General features: G+C 48.5%; 1 protein-coding gene across 1 annotated transcript in view; it reads left to right on the plus strand.

The window, feature by feature from the left end:
- The window catches only part of NID2 (nidogen 2), an 83136-nt gene that overhangs the window by 14761 nt on the left and 44519 nt on the right, over positions 1-23856 (plus strand). The window contains exons 4-8 of the mRNA XM_083731144.1: positions 10544-11253; positions 17907-18056; positions 19439-19684; positions 21645-21845; positions 23033-23263. Coding sequence (XP_083587270.1) covers positions 10544-11253; positions 17907-18056; positions 19439-19684; positions 21645-21845; positions 23033-23263 — 1538 coding nt within the window. The remainder of the gene's footprint in view (positions 1-10543; positions 11254-17906; positions 18057-19438; positions 19685-21644; positions 21846-23032; positions 23264-23856) is intronic.

A 23856-nucleotide genomic window follows, 5' to 3' on the forward strand; every position in this document is an offset into this window, starting at 1 on the left:
AGTGCGCTTCCATTGCTTGGTCCCAGCTCCTGCCAACCTAGCAGTTCAAAAGCACGCCAGTGCAAGTAGATAAATAGGTACTGCTGCAGCGGGGAAGGTAAGCAGTGTTTCTGTGCTCTCTCGTTTCCGTCACACTGTTCTGTTGTGCCAGAAGCGGTTTAGTCCTGCTAGCCATGGGACCCGGAAAGCTGTCTGTGGACAAACACCAGCTCCTTAGCCTGAAAGGGAGATGAGCGGCGCAACCCCATAGTTGCCCTTGACTGGACTTAACCATCCAGGGGTCCTTTATCTTTACCTTTTTTTTACAAACTGTGTCTACGTTGGATGCACAATCTGGAGGATACCATGCGCCTTTAAGATTGGAAAGATATAAAAGCAAGGAGGCCAGAGGGTCTCCTCTTTGGCAATCAGCCCAGCCCTGCACCTACTTCCCCCCATGTCTGATTGCGGACTGAAAGAGCAGGGGAGGCGGTGTGGGAATATGCCAGATTCCATAATACCAAGGTTGCAGGTTCGAACTCCATATTGAACAGCTGCATATTCCTGTATTGCAGAGAGTTGCACTATTGCATGGGTAGGCAAACTAAGGCCTGGGGTGCCAGATCTGACCCAGTTGCCTTCTTGAGCTGCCCCACGGACCAGGAATCGCTGCGTGGATCAGCGTGGATCTGATCATTCGGGCTGCGCCAGCGCGTGCGTTCAGTAGCGCCTCCTCCTGGCTTCTCCCTGCCCTGCCTAGAGCCAAGCGGAAGGGGGCTGGGCTTTGTTGGCACCAGCAGCAGCAGCAGTGTTAGCACTTGAGCCATTGTAAGCAGGCTCAATTCGGGCTTTGTTGCTGCCAGCCCCCCTCTGGAGCCCTTTTGCGCGGCGCTCATCATCCTGCCGCCCCCAGCCCCTGCCGCTTGCTAGACACAGGTAAGCAGCCACTGGGGCTCGTCTGGTGCTGTGGAGAAGGGAGGGGAGAGTCAGGGGTGGCTTACCTGAATAATAATAATAATAATAATAATAATAATAATAATAATAATAATTTATTTCTACCCAACCCATCTGGCAGGGTCTCCCCAGCCACTCTAGGTGGCTTCCAACAAAATATTAAAATACTGTAATGCATCAAGCATTAAAAGCTTCCCTAAACAGGGCTGCCTTCAGATGTCTTCTAAAAGTCTGGTAGTTGTTGTTCTCTTTGACATCTGGTGGGAGGGAGTTCCACAGGGAGGGCGCCACTACCGAGAAGGCCCTCTGCCTGGTTCCCTGTAACTTGGCTTCTTGCAGTGAGGGAACCGCCAGAAGGCCCTCGGTGCTGGACCTCAGTGCCCTGGTGGAAAGATGGGGGTGGAGACGCTCCTTCAGGTATACAGTGGTACCTCGGGTTAAGTACTTAATTCATTCTGGAGGTCTGTTCTTAACCTGAAACTGTTCTTAACCTGAAGCACCACTTTAGCTAATGGTGCTTCCCGCTGCCGCCGCGGCGCCGGAGCACGATTTCTGTTCTCATCCTGAAGCAAAGTTCTTAACCCGAGGTACTATTTCTAGATTAGCGGAGACTGTAACCTGAAGCGTATGTAGCCCGAGGTACCACGTACTGGGCCGAGGCCGTTTAGGGCTTTAAAGGTCAACACCAACACTTTGAATTGTGCTCAGAAACATACTTTTATTTAAAAGGCACCTCTGGGTTATTTATGGGAATTTGTTCATTTGCCCCCCAAAACATAGTCTGGCCCCCCACAAGGTCTGAGGGACAGTGGACCGGATCCCTGCTGAAAAAGTTTGCCAACCCCTGCACTAGATGATTCTCTGGGTATCTTCCAATTCTACAATTCTATGATTCTGTAATGACGTATCTGCTGAAGAACCCTGACATAAGAACATAAGGACTCTGCTGGGTCAAACAGGTGGCCCTGCTAGTTCATTGCTGTATCTTCAAGACTGTTAATAAATTAAACAATTGACCATTTGTGGCTTTTTCTTGCCAGCTCAAATCTGCTTCCTAATCGCAGAGCCGGACCTCATAAAAAGTCTCAGGGTACGTTTCCCTTACCAAACCCCTGATCTGGACATTTGCAGCAGCGATGCTTCACAGCAGCTTCAGCTGGCATTAGGAGGAGTTTTGGGACCGGGAGGGGGAGGCGGGTATTTAGAAATTTCCTTGAAACGTGACCGACTCGAGGAGCCGGGCCTGTAAAACCGCAGCTGCCGTCTCCATTTCCCACTGTTATCAAATGCCAGCTGTTCTCTGGCTTGGAGCTGGCTGACATGAGGGAAGGGGAGAGGAATGTGCGAATATCCGCGGCCTCGGAGGAGCATTCAGGGGCTGTGAAGGGAGATCTTGTTTGCTTCTAGATGCTTAGGGGACCTGCAGCCTGCCAGCTATTTTTGTGGCTCAGAATCCGCCCAGCGTTTTGCACAACTGTCGCGGAAGAAAGTTGCGGGGAATGCACACAATCTCTGCCTCCCTGGCCCTCCTCTCATTCCTAGACTGTTGTTGTTGTTGTTGTTGTTTAGTCATTTAGTCATGTCCGACTCTTCTTGACCCCCTGGACCAGAGCACGCCAAGCACTCCTGTCTTCCACTGCCTCCCGCAGTTTGGTCAAACTCATGCTGGCAGCTTCGAGAACACTGTCCCACCATCTCGTCCTCCGTCGTCCCCTTCTCCTTGTGCCCTCCATCTTTCCCAACATCAGGGTCTTTTCCAGGGAGTCTTCTCTTCTCATGAGGTGGCCAAAGTATTGGAGCCTCAGCTTCAGGATCTGTCCTTCCAGTGAGCACTCAGGGCTGATTTCCTTCAGAATGGAGAGGTTTGATCTTCTTGCAGTCCATGGGACTCTCCAGAGTCTCCTCCAGCACCAGAATTCAAAAGCATCCATTCTTTGGTGATCAACCTTCTTTATGGTCCAGCTCTCACTTCCGTACATCACTACTGGGAAAACCAGAGCTTTTACTATATGGACCTTTGTTGGCATCTTATCCACTTGGCTGCATATTCGCCACCCAGATAGGAAACCCATCAGTTCTCAATTCTTTCTTTCACCAGTTCTTCGTCGCCCAGGGCCTGTGCAAGGTCTTCCCTTGACTCTTTCCTGATGTAGTGCTCTATCTGGGCTCCTGAAGGACCAGGTGTGCAGCCTGGGAGTCATTTTGGGCTCACAGCTGTCCATGGAGACGCAATTTTGCGTCCAGGGCAGCTGTCTACCAGCTCCATCTGGTACACAGGATGAGACCCTCCCTGCTTGCAGACTGTCTCACTAGAGTGGTGCATGCTCTGGTTATCTCCCACTTGGACTACTGCAATGCGCTCTACGTGGGGCTACCTTTGAAGGTGACCTGGAAACTACAACTAATCCAGAATGTTGCAGATAGACTGGTGACTGGGAGTGGCCGCCGAGACCATATAACCCCGGTCAAAGTGTTGGTTCTGACCTTTAAAGCCCTAAATGGCCTCGGTCCAGGATACCTGAAGGAGCATCTCCACCCCCATCATTCAGCCCGGATACTGAGGTCCAGCGGCGAGAAGCAAAGTTACAGGAAACCAGGCAGAGGTCCTTCTTGGTAGTGGCGCCCTCCCTGTGGAATGCCCTCTCATCAGATGTCAAAGAAATAAACAATTGACATTTAGAAGACATCTGAAGGCAGACCTGTTTAGGGAAGTTTTTAATGACTGATATTTTAATCAAAACAAAAAATTCCTTCCAGTAGCACCTTAAAGACCAACTAAGTTAGTTCTAGGTAGATACCTAGAACTAACTTAGTTGGTCTTTAAGGTGCTACTGGAAGGAATTTTTTGTTTTGACTATGGCAGACCAACACGGCTACCTATCTGTAACTGATATTTTAATGTATTTTTTATCTTTTGTTCCCCAGGGGCTTGGGAATAAAATGATGATGATGATGATACAGTGGTACCTCGTGTTACATACGCTTCAGGTTACATACACTTAAGGTTACACACTCCGCTAACCCAGAAATAGTGCTTCAGGTTAAGAACTTTGCTTCAGGAAGAGAACAGAAATCGTGCTCCGGTGGCGCGGCAGCAGCAGGAGGCCCCATTAGCTAAAGTGGTGCTTCAGGTTAAGAACAGTTTCAGATAAGTATGGACCTCTGGAACGAATTAAGTACTTAACCTGAGGTACCACTGTAATAATAATAATAATTAATAATAATAATAATAATAATAATAATAATAATAATAAATGATAATAATAATAATAATAATAATAATAATAATAAAAAATCAAATAAAGTAAAAGGACCCCTGATCATTAGGTCCACTTGCGAACGACTCTGGGGTTGCTGCACTCATCTCGCTTTATTGGCTGAGGGAGCCGGCGTACAGCTTCCAGGTCATGTGGCCAGCATGACTATGCCACTTCTGGCGAACCAGAGCAGTGCACGGAAACGCCGTTTATCTTCCCACCGGAGCGGTACCTATTTATCTACTTGCACTTTGATGTGCTTTCGAATTGCTAGGTTGGCAAGAGCAGGGACCGAGCAACGGGAGCTCACTCCATTGCGGGGATTCAAACCGCCGACCTTCTGATTTGCAAGCCGAAGAGGCTCAGTGGATTAGACCACAGCGCCACCCACATCCTAATAATAATAATCTTGATATCCCATATGTGATATCTATCTTTTCCTGAACACCTCTGGAGCACACAGCTGCTACTCGAGAGTAGCCAATGTGGTGCCCTGCAGATGTCACTGGAATGAGCATCATCCGTGAATATTGGCTAGGCTGCCTGAGGGTCATGGAAGCTGGGAGACCAACAACATGTTGAAAGTACAACTCCCATCATCCCTGCTCATCGGCCAGGCTGGCTGGGGAGATTGGACAGCCACTTGTCATGGATATTTTAGTCGAGATTCCTGCATTGCCAGGGGTCAGATTAGATGACCCTTCCAACTCTGATTCTTTGATTCTAGGTCTCGCTAACCAAGGTCCAACATGTACAGCATTTCAACACTTTGTATTTATTACACGGCATCTTAAATGTGGACCTGTAAAAGGGTAAAAAAGTATTGGGGAATAATCCCCCCCAAGAAAAACTAGAGTCCTTTTTGTTGGGGATAATTCAGATGGAAATTCCCAGGTGTCAAAAAAGGCTAGGTATGCCACTACTGTGGCCCATGTTTGGTTAGCCCCAAAATGGAAAATGAGCAAAGTCCCAACCAAAGACAATTTAAACTGATGGAATATGCACAGGTTGTGGACCTAACATATAGAATAGGAGAACATGAAGAACATACGTTTAAAGAAGATTGGGAAATGTTTATTGAATATATGGGGGGGGGGGGGGAGAAACAGTATACTTGAAAATGTTGGCACCATGAAGATAAATTCAACAAGTTTTGATGGATGTAATAATGGAATACTGAATGGTTTAATTTATGTAAAATATGCAGGGATTTATTGAACCATGGAAAGAGAATAAGGGAAATCACTGACATTTTGTTTAATGAATATTTTAAATTGTAAAAGAGAAAACTTAATAAAAATTATACACACAACAAAAGGAATCTTAGACGATATATACAATGCCCAAATAATAATGACGTGTGCAACTCAATATGTCAAAGCCAAGCAGTCCAAACATTCCTGAAATAAGTCCGTGAGAGAAGCTCTCTATGTGAATACTTGTACTGGATCAGGCCCATGGCCTGTTCTCTCTCTGTGATTCCCAAAAACCTGGCGTTCAGAGACATTTACAGCCTCCAGCAGCTGAACACTGCCTTGTTTATTATCGCATTTCTGTCCTGTCCTTCCTCCCGAGGGAGCCCAGGGCGGCCAACAAGAACGCAGCGAAACCATGCAATTAAAATAAAAATAAAACGAGTGAAAACATTTTAGAAACAAGAACAATTGAGAGCATCTGAAAACAATTTAGAAGCTCACAAGGTCTCAAGGCTGCCAGAAACAGCATCTTTCAGCCATCAAACCCTGACCAAACAGGAATCTTTCAGAATCCCTCTTGGAAGTTAATAACAAAGGAGATAGATGCACCTGGCCAGGAAAGGGGATTCCCCAAATGGGGAGCCATCACTAAAAAGACCCTGTAAAATGATTAACCAATAGGAACCCAAGGGGAGGAGTTAGAGTTAGAGTTGTTAAGAAGTCAGTCTGGAGTCAGAGAAGAGAGAGAGAGGATAAGTCTGTGGGTTGGGCTAGTCTGATGTAAGAGAGTGAGAGAATATGTTAAGAGGAGTCAGTCAAACAGTTGATATAATCAGTCAGAAGGTATTAGGAAGGTATAGGCTGGTAAAGAAACTAAAGTTAAGAAACTGACGGGAATATTACAGTGGTGCCTCGCAAGATGAAATTAATTTGTTCCGCAAGTCTTTTCGTCTTGCGAGTTTTTCGTCTTGCGAAGCACCGTTTCCCATAGGAATGCATTAAAAATCAATTAATGCGTTCCTATGGAAAACGCCTTCAGACTAGGTCCGGGGACAGTCTGTCCCCCGACCTCTTCTGAAGGCCGGCGGGGGGCGAAAGTCTTTGCTCCCCCCCGCCTGCCTTCAAAAGCCATCCGGGATAGCGGGAAGCGCTTCCCTGCTATCCCGGACTGCTTTTAAAATGCTGGCGGTGGGGAGCAAAGCCTTTCGGCCCCCGCCAGCCTTCCTGGACCTCTTCTGAAGGCCGGAGGGGGGGGGAAGGCTTTGCTCCCCACCGCTAGCATTTAAAAGAGGTCCCCGGAGATTTCCCTACGGGCTTTCTTCTTTGTCTTGCGGGGCAGCACTCTTGCGTTCGTCTTGCGGGGGCAGCACTGTATCTGAGAAACCTTAAACTTTTTAACGCTTATAAAATAAACTTGTTTATTTGGTTCAGTTTTAATAACTGTCTGGACTCAGTGTGTACCCGAGAGTAACGGGTTGGTGGCAGCAGGGAAGCAAGCACAGTGGTGGCACAGGGATCAATAGACCGTCAGACGTCCGGGGACCCTGTGTGATCGCCATAGTTTGTTGTTGTTTAGTTGTTTAGTCGTGTCCGCCTCTTCGTGACCGCATGGACCAGAGCATGCCAGGCCCTCCTGTCTTCCACTGCCTCCCGCAGTTTGGTCAAACTCATGCTGGTAGCTTCGAGAACACTGTCCCACCATCTCGTCCTCTGTCGTCCCCTTCTCCTTGTGCCCTCCATCTTTCCCAACATCAGGGTCTTTTCCAGGGAGTCTTCTCTTCTCATGAGGTGGCCAAAGTCTTGGAGCCTCAGCTTCAGGATCTGTCCTTCCTGTGAGCACTCAGGGCTGATTTCCTTCAGAATGGATCGGTTTGATCTTCTTGCAGTCCATGGGACTCTCAAGAGTCTCCTCCAGCACCAGAATTCAAAAGCATCAATTCTTCGGCGATCAGCCTTCTTTATGGTCCAGCTCTCACTTCCATACATCACTACTGGGAAAACCATAGCTTTAACTATACGGACCTTTGTTGGCAAGGTGATGTCTGTGTTTTTAAGATGCTGTCTAGGTTTGTCATCGCTTTTCTCCCAAGAAGCAGGAGTCTTTTAATTTTGTGGCTGCTGTCACCATCTGCAGTGATCATGGAGCCCAAGAAAGTAAAATCTCTCACTGCCTCCATTTCTTCCCCTTCTATTTGCCAGGAGGTGATGGGACAGTAATCTAGTCCAATTCCATGCTATGCAGGAATTTCAACTAGAGCATCCACAACAGATGGGCATCCTATTCCATTACTGATCCTAGAAAAGTGGGCATTGCATTCTGCCATGTGCTGTTGCTGTTTAGGAACTACATGCATATTTTTGATGCTACTTGGGCAGCAAGAGAATTTGAGCTCTGCCAAGCTGGGCTCTGAAGAGCAAATTCCCCCATGATCTGGATCTGCATTGCCTCGGTCCTTTGATCGTGTGGCCAACCCGGATCCCATCGCTGCTTCCCAGCTCCTCTCCAGCAGAGCTGTTTCTGCTGTTTGCAATTAGTAACATGATCCAAGCGACCCATCCGACACGGATATCCAGACTTTGCCAGTGTGGGATGGAGCCGGACCACATTGTTTTCTCTCGTCGGTGGGGATCACGCCAAGGCAATTACACGCGCCAAGATTCCTCGGTCCCGAGCCCCAAAGGGATTCGTCGGTTGTCATAAAACCCCCCTTTCTTCCGAATCATGCTTTACTAGACCGTAAGCCCAGCGGGTAAGGCTGACTCTCAGTCCCCCCCCCCCCAGCCCAAATCTTCAGGCACAGTGTGAATGTTGAACTAATGCCAAGTCAAAGTCTGTATGCTCCTGGATGGCCCACTGTCATGGATTTTTCAGCCGAGATTCCTGCATTGCAGAGGGTTGGGCTAGATGACCCCGGGGTGTCCCTTTCAACTCTACAGTTCCATGAATCTATATGAATACCAGTTTCTGAAGAGGAGCAGCAGCAGGGAAGGGCTGTTGCCTCTCAGGTCCAGCTTGCAGGCTTCCCTGCTCAGCCCCAGTGGGAGCCAAGATGGTCTTGTTGCATGAATTCGCACCCTTCATGTTGAAGTTTTCATTTTCTTTTTTTTTGTTTTATTTTTAAAAGGTGGTTGTCAATCAGTAGCCATTGGGCTTTCACCCTTCTTCCTCAGGGCTGGAGAAAGATCTTCAGAGGGCCTAAGCCCTGGAAAGATTTTGGTGCCTCCGTATATATATCTTATTCAAAATACTTGTTGTTGTTGTTGTTTAGTTGTGTTCGACTCTCTGTGACCCCCATGGACCAGAGCATGCCTTGGAAACTCTCACTTTCTTCTCAAAGCACCTCCTTTTTTATGTCCATGGAGTTTTCTTGGCAAAATACTGGAGTGGTTTGCCAGTTCCTTCTACAGGTGGATCACATTTAGTCTAAACTCTCCACTATGACCTGTCCGTCTTGGGTGGCCCTGCATGGCATAGCTCATAGCTTCTCTGAGTTATTCAAGCCCCTTTGCCATGACAAGGCAGTGATCCATGAAGGGGATTCAAAATATAGGTAAAGGTAAAGGACCCCTGGATGGTTAAGTCCAGTCAAAGGCAACTATGGGGTTGCAGCGGTCATCTCGCTTTCAGGCCGAGGGACCTGGCATTTGTCCACAGACAGCTTTCCTTGTCATGTGGCCAGCAGGACTAAACTGCTTCTGGCGCAATGGAACACCGTGACGGAAACCAGAGCGCACGGAAACGCCGTTTACCTTCCCATCACAGTGGTACCTATTTATCTACTTGCACTGGTGTGCTTTCGAACTGCTAGGTTGGCAGGAGCTGGCATAGAGCAATGGGAGCCCACTCAGTTGCGGGGATTTGAACCGCCGACCTTCTGATCGGCAAGCCCAAGAGGCTCAGTGGATTAGACCACAGTGCCACCCATGTCCCCATTCAAAATATACACAATAATAAACCATAAAATAGTTATTTGTTCATCAAAATGAAGAAAAACCTACAGTAAGTTGGAAAATAATGTTTCTTTTTTGTATCCTTCCACTTTATTTGTATCTGATATTTTTTCTCCTGCTTGCTCGAATTGCAAAGTCTTTGAGATTCCTGAGATGCCTGCACTGCAAGGGTTGGGATAGAGGACCACTGGGGGCCCCCCTTTGACTCTACAATTCTTTGATTCCACGATCAGATTCTCAAAACTAATCTTATGTAACGCACCTACTTCTGTAGTTCAGATAAAGCTCCCAGCCTGCCTTGCTGCATAGGTGCTCTGTGGGAATGATTATTATTTTTTTGCACTTTATTTATTTATTATTAATGTTGCAATACATATATGAAATCTTTACATATTGATACATATACATTATATTCGTAAATTCACATTTTCACATTTCATTATGTACCCACATCTATCCATTTCTTATTTCTTGCCCTGTGTCTTCCCTCCACCCGTGCGTGACTTCCGTGTTACTATTTTGTAACTTTATTATTGAGATGGTAATTTTGTATCTTAATAATCAAACATTCAATCTTATATACAGTCATACCTCGGGTTGAATGTGTTTCGGGATGAGCACGTTCGAGTTGCGCTCCGCGGCAACCCGGAAGTAACGGATGCGCAGACACTCAAAATGACATCATGCGCATGTGCAGAAGTGCCGAAACGTGACCTGTGCACATGCAGAAGTGCAGACACGGGTTACGTTTGTTTCTAGATGCGAACGGGGCTCCGGAATGGATCCCGTTCGCATCTAGAGGTACCACTGTATTTGCTTAGCTTAGCTTAATTTTTAACTTAACTTTGTGAAATCAGTCTATACATATAAATAAATCCTTGTTGGAGCATCTTTTGGTTATGTATTCTTCTACACATTCCCATTCCTGATTGAGATTTTGATTAGATTGCCTTTCTAACTGTTGATGTCATTTTTGCTAATTCAATCATTTCAAAAAAAATATTTTGCCAATCTTTCAATGTCGGTACGTCTTCTGATTTCCTCTGTGGGGATTTTAAATATCCTTCGACTGAGAAAACAAACATTCAGTTGAGCGATTTGTTGAGGTTAAAAATCCGGTAGTGGGAAATTTCTGTGGTGCCCACCCCCCGTTCTCCCTTGATGTCCTAACGGTTAATCAAGCCCTGTTCTTCCTCCTTCCTTTAGGCTGAGCAACGTGGGCATCCCTGGCATCTGGGCATTCCATATCGGCAGTGCCTCCCAGCTGGGCAACGTGGTCCCTGCCTCGCTCGGCGGGCTCCCTGCTGCTCCCCCGGAACTCCCCGAGACCAGCTCCACCGGCCACAACTTCCTAGAGCCGGAATACCCTGACCCCAACCTCGACTACGCAGATCCCTTCTATGATGACAGCGAAGACGATTTTGAGTACCTGCCCGTGGTGCCCACCGGGCAGCCGCTCGGACCGAGACCCAGCGCCGCATCGAACGCCAATCCGCAGGTCGACTACAGCGAGCCAAGGCACTCGGGCGCCAGCCTGGACTCAGACGTGGAGCCCACCTCGCTTTACTCAGCACCCAGCAGCCTCCCTCCATACCCCGAACTGGATTCGGCCCTCCTGTACCTGTCAGAGCAACTGACACCACCTTCTGTAGTAGAAGAAAACGCGAGGACCCCGTCCCTGCCGCCGGTGTACGAGAGACCGATCGAGGCCGTCACGGCTGTTCTGCTGAGGCACCGTGGAGATGGGGGCAGCCTATCCCCGCAGGGAGAAGGTACAAGTGACCCTACGGACCCGGACATCTTCCCAGACTACCCGGAGGGCGAAGTTATTCTCGAAAGCTTCCCAGACACCCCTCCTTTCAGCCACAGGAGACGGGTTGTCGGTGTGGATGAGGACCTCCCCTTCGACCCGGACGGTAAGCTCCTGAGAACATCTCCCTACCCCAGACCTCAGTCTCTGAAACCGGAGATTCTTACCGTATTTTTCGCCCTATAGGGCGCACCAGCCCATAAGGCGCACCTAGTTTTTTGGGGGGGAAATAAAGAAAAAAAAAATTAAAAAAACAGGCTGCTCTCCGCAAGCCTTGGGAGCCTGGCAGGAACTCCCAAGGCTTGCGGACATCTGCCCGAAGCCCAGGGCGTGCTGCTCAGTGCGCCCCAGGCTTCGGGATGCAGGCTGCTATCCGCAAGCCTAGGGAGCTCGGCAGGAACTCCCGCCGGGCTCCCCAGGCTTCAGCGAAAGCCTGCATTCGCTCCATAGGACACACACACATTTCCCCTTCATTTCTGGAGGGGGAAAAGTGCATCCTATAGGGTGAAAAATACGGTAGGCAGCAGGATTAATTGCATATGCAGTAAGTCAAGTTTCGTTAATAAGCCTTTGGCTGATTTTTCTTCTGCAGCCTTGTGTTTGCAGGAGGGGGGAATTATTGCTCTGTTGGTTTTGTTTCCGCCATTTATTTCTGCTTCCGTCTTGCATTTTTTGTCATGTGAACCACCCAGAGATCTTTTGAAGAAGGGCGGAATATAAATGGGTTAAATAAATATATGAAGTCAAATAATGATAAACATGGAGTAGAGAAAACGGGCAGAGGAAAGTTTATCTCCCTCTCTCCTAACACTAGAACTCACGGGCATCCAGAGAAGCTGAAGGTTGGGAGATTTAGGACGGGTAAAAAGGAGGACTTTCCCCCGCGGCACATAGTGGAACTGTGGAACTCAGTTCCCCAGGAGGCAGTTATGGCGATCAACCTAGATGGCTTTATAAGTGGATGGTGTGCTGGCCCCGGGGGGAAGGTTACCGTTGGCGTAGTCAAAGTCCGGTCCTGGGTCACTAACCTGGAAAAGGAGCGGGGCAAGGTCCGAAGCCGGAAGCCGGGCGGGGACAGGAACACTGGAGGGTCAGGTCTGGGTCCGGGCAGGAACAGGTACTCAACAACGACATTGCTCCCGCAACCTGGGACCGGGCTGACTGGCCTTTATCTTCTCTGAGGCCAGGGGCGGTCCCGGCCCCCAGGAGACCCGCCTCTCTTGGCCTTAAGGCGAGCACTCCTCCTGGGAGAAACCAGTTCCCTCCGCCTCTCTGCCCTGAGCCTCTGCAGTTCAGGAGAGGCCGAAGGGTTACTGGGCTCAGGGGTCTTGTGTTCGAATCCTGTTTGAGAGTTTCCCACAGACATCTGGAGGTGGGCGGGTGTGGAGGACTCCCTGGTCCTGAATGGGGTCACTGTGCCCCTGAAGGATCAGGTGTGCAGCCTGGGAGTCATTTTGGACTCACAGCTGTCCATGGAGGCGCAGGTTAATTCTGTGTCCAGGGCAGCTGTCTATCAGCTCCACCTGGTACGCAGGCTAAGACCCTACCTGCTCACAGACTGTCTCGCCAGAGTGGTGCATGCTTTAAATGCTCTTGCTTGGACTACTGCAATGCGCTCTACATGGGGCTACCTTTGAAGGTGACCCAGAAACTACAACTATTCCAGAATGCGGTAGCTAGACTGGTGACTGGGAGCGGCTGCCGAGACCACATAACACCGGTCTTGAAAGACCTACATTGGCTCCCAGTATGTTTTCGAGTACAGTTCAAAGTGTTGGTGCTGACCTTTCAAGCCCTAAACAGCCTCAGCCCAGTATACCTGAAGGAGTGTTTCCATCCCTATCGTTCTACCCAGACATTGAGGTCCAGCGCCAAGGGCCTTCTGGCAGTTCCCTCGCTGCAAGAAGCCAAGTTACAGGGAACCAGGCAGAGGGCCTTCTCGGTAGTGGCACCCACCCTGTGGATGCCCTCCTATCAGATGTCAAAGAAATGAATAACTACCTGACTTTTAGAAGACATCTGAAGGCAGCTCTGGTTAGGGAAGCTTTTAATGTTTAATAGGTTATTGTATTTTAGTGTTTTGTTGGGAGCTGCCCAGAGTGGCTGGGGAAACCCAGCCAGATGGGCGGGGTATACATAATAAATTATTATTATTATTATTATTATTATTATTATTATTATTATTATTATTACCTGGTTGGCCACTGGGAGACCAGGATGCTGGACTTAGATGGGCCATTGTCCTGTCCCAGCAGCCTTGGTGGATGTTCTCACGAGGCATGAGCTCCTGTAGTCCTGAGACAGGGGACCAGTTTGCAGAAGAGTGTGTGCATTTCTGAGAGACAGCGATAGACAGAGAGGCAGAGAGAATTGCCAAATGCCGCCCTTCGTAGTTGCTGGGGCAGGGTGTGCATTAGAGACGGCTGTTGGCCTACGTGACAGCTGGCCCTTCAGGGATCTCTTCCAGACCAACTTGCGGATATTTAGATTGTTGTGTCTCAAGAGCTGCCGTGTGAAGAATTAAGAAGCCTTTAGTGGCTGCCGGGAACCCGGCGGTCACAGTCCTACTCCATCCGCACGAAACGGGATATCCCACAGCTGAGGGATGTCAGCTGAGGCAGCTGTGTATCTGGCCAGATCTGATGGTGCGATTGGGGTGGTGCACAGAGATGTGGGGAAGAGGAAGACAGATCTGCGTCAGGGACTGTGCTGGTCCCGGGGGCTAACCGAGAGGCGAGGTCCGAGTCCAGTCCGAGGTCGAGGGTGCAGTATGGAGGCTGTCCGTCAAAGCTGTAGCTGGGTCCAAGGCGGGGAGTCGGGTGGGGTCAGGAACTCTGGCAGAAGGGCAGGACAGGGTGCAGGCAGGAACAGGCTACCAACAATGTTGCTCCCGCAACTTGGGACTGGGGCTGGCCGGCTTTTATCTGCCCCGAGGCACAGGGCGGCCCCGATCCTCAGGTGACTTGCCTCTCCTGGCCTGGAGGTGAGCACTCCTCCTGTGGGAACTTAGTTCCCTCTGCCACTCTGCCCTGAGCCTCTGCAGCTCAGGAGAGGCTGGAGGGTGACCGGACCCAGAGGCAACCTCCGCTTCCTCTGACAGGGCTGAGAGTGGAGCACCTGCAGGCAATGGGTCCTCCATCACCTCAGGAGCCAGAGCAGACTCAGCTGGTGTCTGCACCTGAGGATCCAGCACAGGCGAGGACCCTTCAGGTTCAAGGCCCTGCCCCGGCTCAGCTGTTTCTGGAGGCAGGGACTCCTGTGCAGGCTGGGATTCCTCAGGTTCAGCCTCCGAGTCCGAATCCCAGGCCATCACAGGGACCCTCGGCTAAACGGTCTCGGGGATGGTGGGAACTGTAGTGCAGCAACGCCTGGGTGTTCGGAGATCCCCCTTCTCTGATCTGCAGTGGTGAGTGTGGGAAGCCAGGGGCTCGGAAGAGGTTTTTCTACCCTGGGAGCTCTGAGTTGTGTCAAAGAAGTTGACTGCCAACTGAGGCGTGAGTAGCAGAGGCTGGTGAATGAGAACCGCTTTTTCTAAGATCATTAAAAAAACAAAAAACGGATGGCATTGTCCTCAGGTGGTGGCACGTAGGTCCGTGTGAAAAGTGGAGTTTAAGAAGCCGTCTTATCATTGGCCGTAATCGTAGAACTGTCGTCTTGGAAGGGACCTGAGGGTCATCTAGACCAACCCCCTGCAATGCAGGAGTCTTAGCTAAGGCATCCATGACAGATGGCTGCCCAACCTCTGCTTAAAACCCTCCAAGGAAGGAGAGTCCACCACCTTCCAAGGGAGTTCATTCCATTGTTGAACAGCTCTTAGCATCAGAAAGTTCTTCCTAATGTTTAATTGGAATCTCCTTCTTTGTAGTAATGGTTCTAGGGGTTGCTCGTGCGTAAATCGGCGCCACACCTGGCTGGGTTACCTGGGTGAACCCTTTCTGTCCGGACAGCCACTCACCCGTGGCTGTCTCAATTGCTGGCAGAATCCGTCAGTGGGCGTTTCTTGAACTTCTTCCAGCAAAGAAGCTCTTTGACGCCTAGTCTCCGCCTACTCTCCCTGCGTGGAAGCCTTCTGCGCAGGGAGGGTGTGGGCAGCGGAGGACCCGTGCTCTCCCCGCTGGTCCCCAGCGAGGAGTCATGGAGCCACCTCGCCGATTCCCCCATCTGCCCCCCTTCTCCACTGGTGCTACGCTGATTTCCTTCCCCAGAAGATGGGCTGCTTCTCTCCCTCCCGGGACGCTCTCCGGAATCCCTCTGGAGCCCTCCCTCTTCCTCTGGCTCCGATGGCAGTTCCCTGACATTTGTCATTTGAACCCATTGCTTCAGGTTGTACCCTTTGGAGCAACAGAAAACAAGCTTGCTCCATCTTCCACGAGATAGGCCTCCAGATATTGGAAGGTGGCCATTGTTTCGCTTCCCTGTTACCTCCTCCTCATTCCCAATTCTCTGCCTTCAGGCTCACAAGGAATGGGAAACTGTACATTAGGGTTACCAGATGTCCCCGTTTCCCAGGGACAGTCCCCGGATTTGTGAATAAGTCCCTGGACAAATTCCATCCCTGGAATGTCCCCGGATTTCATCTAATGTCCCCGGGAAACGCAGCAGCGCCAGTCTCAGCAGCCCGGAGCAGTTGGCTCTTGCTGGCTTCAGGAGCTGTGGGCTTTTTTTGTTTTTAACGTTCTTATGTCACATATGTATACATTATCACATTACATTACAAGGCATATTCTAATATAATTTCCAACATGTATACAAAGTTTATATACCAAATTTATGTACCTAAAGAAAGAAAAACAAAGCCATTTCAAAATAATATTTGAACCAACACTACGGACTTCCTGTCAATCTTGTTGTATATTCTTTTTTTTTTTAACAAATGAATGTACTCTTATTATTGTATATTTCTTTACATTTTATCTAATACGTTCCTATATCAATATGTATTAGATAATACACCTTGTTTCTCAACTCAATTTCTCTCCAACGTCAATCGAATGCTAGCATAGATAGCGAACCTTTACTATATTTTTGAACATATATCTTATATCTATCCCATTTCCCCATACATTTTTGTTTTGAATTGCCTCTCAACCCCCAAGAATTGACAAATAACCAGCTGTGGGTCTCCTAGCAAAGCTCCCTTATATTCAGTGGGAGAAAGTGCCTCAAATACAAAAAAAGTTTGGAATTGGTTCAAGGTACCTGCTTCCACTGCAGACCTTCTGGAGAACGCAGTGGTCAGTTGGGAATGTAGCTTAATGCGGACATAGAATCATAGAATTGGGAGGGACACCAAGGGTCATCTAGCCCAACCCCCTGAAATGCACGAATCTCAACTGAGAGATGGCCATCCAACCTCTGCGTCAAAACCTCCAAGGAAGGAGAGTCCGCCACCTTCCGAGAGAGACTTTTCCACTGTCTAAACTCTTTCGTTGGAACGACCTTTGGGGCCCCCTCCATCTCTGCAGCTATATTATTCTGAGTTGTTTAGGATTTTGACAATTAACACAAGAACCTTCGGCCGGGAGCAAATTGTACCCTAGTGCTGGGCTAGGTGGACCAATATTCAGCATCGTCAGATTCTTCCCCCCCCCACCCCATTTTTATTTATTTATTTGGTTTTTTCAGATAGAAATTATACAGTCACATACCCAACATACAGCATAAAAGCAAGACTCCAATGAATCTCTAGTAGCTCCCTCCTCCCCTTTGTGGGCTCTGCTGCTAATCATCCCTCCTGCATCTTTTATAATAATGCAATTATTTTATAGTAATAGTAATAGTAATAGTAATAGTAATAGTAATAGTAATAATAATTTATTATTTGTGCCCCGCCCATCTGGCTGGTGTTCCCTAGCCACTCTGGGCAGCTTCCAACAAAGATAAAAAATACATCAAAATATCACACATTAAAAACTTCCCTGAACAGGGCTGCCTTCAGATGTCTTCTAAATGTCAGGTAGTTGTTTATCTCTTTGACATCTGCTGGGAGGGCGTTCCACAGGGCGGGTGCCACCACCGAGAAGGCCCTCTGCCTGGTTCCCTGTAGGTTTGCTTCTCGCAATGAGGGAACCGCCAGAAGGCCCCCGGAGCTGGACTTCAGTGTCCGGGCAGAACGATGGGGGTGGAGACGTTCCTTCAGGTACACTGGACTGAGGCCATTTAGGGCTTTCAAGGTCAACACCAACACTTTGAATTGTGCTCGGAAATGTACTGGAAGCCAATGGAGGTCCTCAACACCAGCTCGCCCCCTGTCCCCCAAGAAGAGAACTTCGGTCTTGTCAGGATTCAACCTCAATCCGTTAGCCGCCATCCATACTCCAACCGCCTCCTGGCACTCACACAGGACCTTCACCACTTTCACTGGTTCTGATTTGAAAGAGAGGTAGAGCTGGGTATCATCCGCATATTGATGGACACCCAGCCCAAACCCCCTGATGATCTCTCTCAGTGGATACTCTCTGTTGTATCCAAAATTCACCATTAAGCTATAAGGGATATTCCAATCCTACTCACGATTTTAACTGTTTACAATGGTCTTTAAGATAAGTTATAAATCCCCCCCCCCCCCCGTTCCTTATTAAAATGTTGGTCTTCCTGGTTTCTGATTCTCCCAGAGCCAGGTGAGATTCTGAGCCCAAAGGGAGTGGATTACAGGACGAGCTCTGAGCTCTGAGCGGGAGGGAAAGTTGACACAGCTGTGGCAGCCTGCTCCCTCTGAGATATATAGGATATAAAACAACTTGCGTTTTTTTCATTTAGGGTTCACCTACAGCACTGCCAACGTGGAGACCTGTGAGGACCACCACCGCCAGTGCTCCCGTCATGCCTTCTGCACAGATTACAGCACAGGCTTCTGCTGCCACTGCCAGTCTAAGTTCTACGGGAACGGAAGACACTGCTTGCCAGAAGGTACCATATTTTTCTGTGTATAAGACGAGTTTTTTATTATTATTTAAAAATTATGTTAAAAATTGTGATGAAAATGATGTATCGGTGGTATATTTTCAGGAGCTGAATAGAGCAAAAGATTGCAAGTCATGGGGATGTGGAAAGTGTGTGTATCAACAATGCATAGTTTATTTTTGGGCTGCTATTTTGTTCATGTTAATATTGTTTTACATATTATACACACTGTGATTGATTTGTTAATATGACTTTTGCTTTATTTGTGATGTTTAGCTTATTTTACAGCCGCTGCCTTGTTAGTAGTGCTTTCTAGATGTTTCAGTGGTGGTTTGTTAATAATTCCATATGAGTTACGTTGTGTTTGTGATGTTCTATCATGTTATGCATTGTTTGTAAGCTGCTTTGGGATTCATTTGCATGAAAAGAGGCATAGAAATATGATCCATCATCAAACCGTATTTCAACCCTGAGCTGTATAGAAATATATAATTCTGGGGGAAAGTGTTGAATTCTTCAGAGAATCAGCATGTGGCGTCTGAGGTTACTGGCCATAATGGTGACTTCCAGTTGCTGGAAACCACAGGAGGGAAGAGTTTATCTTGGGTTTGAATCCTGCTTGCAGGTTCCCCATTGAGGCATCTGGTTGGCCACTGTGAGCTCAGGATGCTGAAATAAATGGGCCCCTGGCCTGATTCTGCAAGCTCTTCTTGTGCTCTTGAATATCACTTGACAGATATGTGTGCAGGTGCACAGCCTGGGAGTCATTTTGGGCTCACAGCTGTCCACGGAGGTGCAGGTCACTTCTGTGTCCAGGGCATGTGTCTACCAGCTCCATCTGGTACGCAGGCTAAGACCCTACCCTCATGAAGCGAAGTTACAGGGAACCAGGCAGAGGGCCTTCTTGGTGGTAGTGCCCTCCAGTCAGATGTCAAGGAAATAAACAACTACAGTGGTACCTCTGGTTGCGAATGGGATCTGTTCCGGAGGCCCGTTCGCAAGCTGAACAGAACGCAACCCGCGTCTGTGTGTGCGTGAGTTGCGATTCGCCGCTTCTGCGCATGACGTCATTTTGCATGTCTGCGCATGCGCAAGTGGCGAAACCCGGAAGTAACCCATTCAGTTACTTCTGGGTCGCTGTGGGACACAACCTGAAGCAAACGTAACATGAGGTATGACTGTATCTGACGTTTAAAAGACATCTGAAGGCAGCCCTGCGCAGGGAAGCTTCTTAATGTGTAATATTTTATCATATTCTTAATATTCTGTTGGGAGCCGCCCAGTGTGGCTTGGATAACTCAGTCAGATGTGTGGGGTACAAACAATAAAATGATGATGGTGGTGGTGATGATTCTGCTTTGGCTAAAAGTCTCCTCTGGCTTTCTCAGGCGCTGCTCACCGTCTCAACGGCAAGGTGAGCGGAGACCTGCTCGTGGGCCGGACGCCGCTGCGCTTTGGAGAAGTGGACATGCATGCCTACATTGTCGGCAACGACGGGCGAGCCTACACGGCCATCAGCCACATCCCTCAGCCGGCCGCCAGGTCTCTGATGCCTCTGGCTCCCATCGGGGGCTTTTTCGGCTGGCTTTTTGCTCTGGAGAAACCGGGCTACAAAAATGGCTTCAGGATCGCTGGTGAGTCCCCGGGGAGAACAGGCGAGGGTGAAGGCCAGGGGCAGGGGAAATTCAAGCCTGGGGGCCACCAGACCTCTCAACCCATCCCTCAGGCTTCTCCCCAGGTCACAACCCTCACTAACCCTGCCTTGCATCTTTTTTAAAAGCATAGAACCCACGTACCCACGGGACCGCCTCTCCTGGTATGCCCCAGGGAGGACCTTAAGGTCCACAAATGACAACATTTTGGAGGCCCCAAGTCACAAGGTGGTTAGATTGGTCCCAAGTAGGGCCAGGGCCTTTTCAGTACTGGCCCCGACTTGGTGGAACGCTCTGTCACAAGAGACTAGGGCCCTGCGGGACTTGACATCTTTCCGCAGGGCCTGCAAGACTGAGCTGTTCCGCCTGGCATTTGGTTTGGACTCCATCTGACCCTTATGTTTTCCTCCCCTTATGATTTTGATTTATGGGCTACGGTACTTTTAAAATGAGAGGGATATGGGTACCACTGTGGGTTAAACTTGCCGATCAGAAGGTCGGCGGTTTGAATCCCCGCAATGGGGTGAGCTCCTGTTGCTCGGTCCCTGCTCCTGCCCAACCTTGCAGTTCAAAAGCACGTCAGTATAAGTAGATAAATAGGTACCGCTCTGGCAGGAAGGTAAACGGCATTTCCGTGCGCTGCTCTGGTTTGCCAGAAGCAGCTTAGTCATGCTAGCCACATGACCCGGAAGCTGTACGCCGGCTCCCTCGGCCACTAAAGCGAGATGAGCGCCGCAACCCCAGAGTCGGCCACGAGTGGACCTAATGGTCAGGGGTCCCTTTTCCTTTACTTTTAAAATGAGGCTGTAACCTGTATTTTAAATTGGTTCCCCCCCATTATGTTTTTACTGTGATTTTATTGGTGTTAGCTGCCCTGAGCCTGGCTCTGGCAGGGGAGGATGGGGTATAAATATTATTATTATTATTATTATTATTATTATTATATTATTATTATTATTATTATTATTATTTGCAACGTATGAAGCAATAAAACCCAAACTCTTTTGCAGAAAGATAATAAATGTATCAAAAGGAAAGAAAAAGCTGTCTCTTGAGTGCCGGCAGCCCAAGCAAACTCCTTCTCTGCAGAACTTCTCAGGGGTTAAGTTTGACAGGGGGGTGGGAAATAGCACCCTGGGATTTTGCTGCGGTCCCTAAAATTGTGGGGCTCCTTCCCCACAGAGTTGCACCCGGCAACTTCATTGTCTGCCTCTATCCTGTGCAAAAGACACACCTGTTTATCCTGGCAGTTAAGGTTGCTCTGCGTTTCAATTGACCTGGACTGCATTGCTTTTGTTGAACATTCTTTTGATAATTGTTTAAGCTGTTTTTACTTGTGTGGTTACATTGCACTGTGGAGAGTGTGTTAACTTATGGTCTGTGTGTGTGGTTTGGGAGCTGCACGGTCAGGGAAAAACCAATGTTGTCCAGGGTTGTAAAGACTGCGGAGAGAATAATTGGGTACACCCTTCCCACCTTGGCTCAAATCTACGCTTCCAGGTGCCATAAGAAAGCTGCAGAGATAGCGCAGGATAGTGTGCACCCCGGAAATGATCTCTTTCAGCTTCTGCCTTCTGGAAGAAGGTCCAGGGTTATAAAGACTAGGACCAGCCGCCTGAGAAACAGTTTCTATCCAAATGCGATTTTGGTTTTAAACGCAGTGTAAGGTAGTCTCTATGGGAGTATATTGTATTCAATTATGGGATATCAGAGTTTTTAGGGGGCTAACCAGGCTGGGATAGCAGGCTTGCTGGTTTCTGAATGTCTGATGTAGATTTTTCAATTTCGTTGTTCTGTATGGGACAATGACAATAAAGATTATCGTATTGTATGTCGCTGGTTATGTTGTCCCAGGAACCTTATGGCAAAAGGTGGGTAAGGAAGATAATTTTAAAATAAATACAAATAAAATATTCCGGGTCTTTCCCTCTCCCCACAATAGGTGCTAAATTCACTCACCATTTTGAAGCCACTTTCTACCCAGGAGAGGAAAAGGTTTCGGTCAAGCAAACAGCCGACGGGCTGGATGCAGAGAATTACCTCAGCGTTCGGACTGAAATTCATGGTCAGGTGCCCTACATCCCTGAGGATTTCACCGTCCACATTGCACCTTTCAAGGAGATCTACCACTACTCAGATTCAGGTATGGACGAGCCCGGGCTCAGTTTGTCCGTAAGAAGCTGCGTTGTGTTTTGCGCTTTGCAAATCGTCTTTCCCCCCGCGAGTAGAAATATATAAATTTCATACACCGAGCATTCCAAAGTTCTTCAGCAGGAAAAGACTTAGTTTGCACCAAAAAATGTGTTCTGTGAAGAGTCTCATAACCAGCAAGACGGTCAATCAGTAATAATAATAATAATAATAATAATAATAATAATTCAAATCCCCACTTGGCCCTGAAGCCAGTCAGCGTAGGCAGGGCTGCATTAGATGGAGCAAGCGTGTATTGTATTTAATTATGGGTTATCAGAGTTTTTAGGGGGCTAACCAGGCTGGGATAGCTGGGATAGCAGCCTTGTTGGTTTCTGAATCTCTGATGTAGATTTTTAATTTCGTTGTTCTGTATGGGACAATGACAATAAACATTATCATATCATATCCTATGTTCCTAGTTGGAGCTAGGACCCCATATTCTTCTAAATGTGTTTGTGGGAAGGGTGTTATTCTTTTGCATTGTTCTTGTTTGTGTTTTTATTGTGCATTTTGCGTTTTGATCTCGTGTTTTTATGCTGTGAACCATCCTGAGATCTACAGATGAAGGGCTGTATGTAAATTTAAATTTTTCATATTTTTCGCTGTGCAGCTATCCCAGAAGCCAGAACAGCAAGAGAGATTGCAGCGCAGCGCTCCCTCTCGCTGTTCTAGCTTCTGGCTTAGCCCCTCAGTCCTTTTCCCCACCTCCCAGAAAAGCCCCCCAGAGCCGTGCTCCCTTTAAAGAGCGGCGCGTAGCGTGTGTGCGGCTCTTGGGGGCTTTTCCCCGAGGAGGGAGAAGGGCAGCCCATCAGTGATGGGAGCGCTGAGCAGAGCCTGGGATGCACACAGGCTCTGCTCAGCGCTCCCTTTAAAGAATATCCTTTTTCTTGCATTCCCCCTCTAAAAAAGATAAGGGACTTTCCCACCAAATAAGGGACGGTTGACAGCTATGAATGGTTGCCATCAATCTGATTTGAACTGATTTTATAATGAATTGATTTTAGAATGTTGTATTATTTTACTGTTGTTAGCTGATCTGAGCCCGGCTTTGGCTGGGGAGGGCAGGATATAAATAATTTTTTATTATTATTATTTTCTAAGATGAACCCAGCACTCCCCCTTTCCTCTCTTCCCCAGTTGTGACGTCCACGTCCTATCGGGAGTATTCCCTTGTTTCCGGAAACGTCAGCCAAACCTTCTCTTACCGCCTGCACCAAAACATCACCTACCAAGAGTGCCGGCATGCCCATCACCGCAGGCTGTTCCCCGCCGCCCAGCAGCTGACTGTGGACCGCATCTTTGCCTTGTACAACGATGAGGAGAGCGTGCTTCGCTATGCTGTCACCAACCAGATTGGACCCCTGGGAGGTACGTTGTCTTTAAAAGTGGGTCAGGCAGATTCACGGAAGAGGCAATATGCCCCCAGATGCCAGTTGCTGGCTTCTACCCAAATGCGATTCTGGTTTTAAACGCAGTGTAAGGAGTCTCTGGGACGTGGGTGGCGCTGTGGGGTAAACCACAGAGCCTAGGACTTGCCGATCAGAAGGTCAGAGGTTAGAATCCCCGCAATGGGATGAGCTCCCGTTGCTCGGTCCCTGCTCCTGCCAACCTAGCAGTTCGAAAGCACGTCAGAGTGTAAGTAGATAAATAGGTACCACTCCAGCGGGAAGGTAAACGGCATTTCCGTGCGCTGCTCTGGTTTGCCAGAAGCAGCTTAGTCATGCTGGCCACATGACCCGGAAGTTGTACGCCGGCTCCCTCGGCCAGTAAAGCGACATGAGTGCCGCAACCCCGGAGTCATCCGCGACTGGACCTAATGGTCAGAGTCCCTTTACCTTTACTTTAAGGAGTCTCTATGGAAGTATATTGTATTTAAAAATGTGGGGTATCAGAGTTTTTAGGGGGCTAACCAGGTTGGAATAGCTGGAATAGCAGGCTTGTTGGGTTTTGATTTTTCAATG

Source organism: Podarcis gaigeae, assembly GCF_964106915.1.
Source record: "Podarcis gaigeae genome assembly, chromosome: 1".
Taxonomy (NCBI): domain Eukaryota; kingdom Metazoa; phylum Chordata; class Lepidosauria; order Squamata; family Lacertidae; genus Podarcis; species Podarcis gaigeae.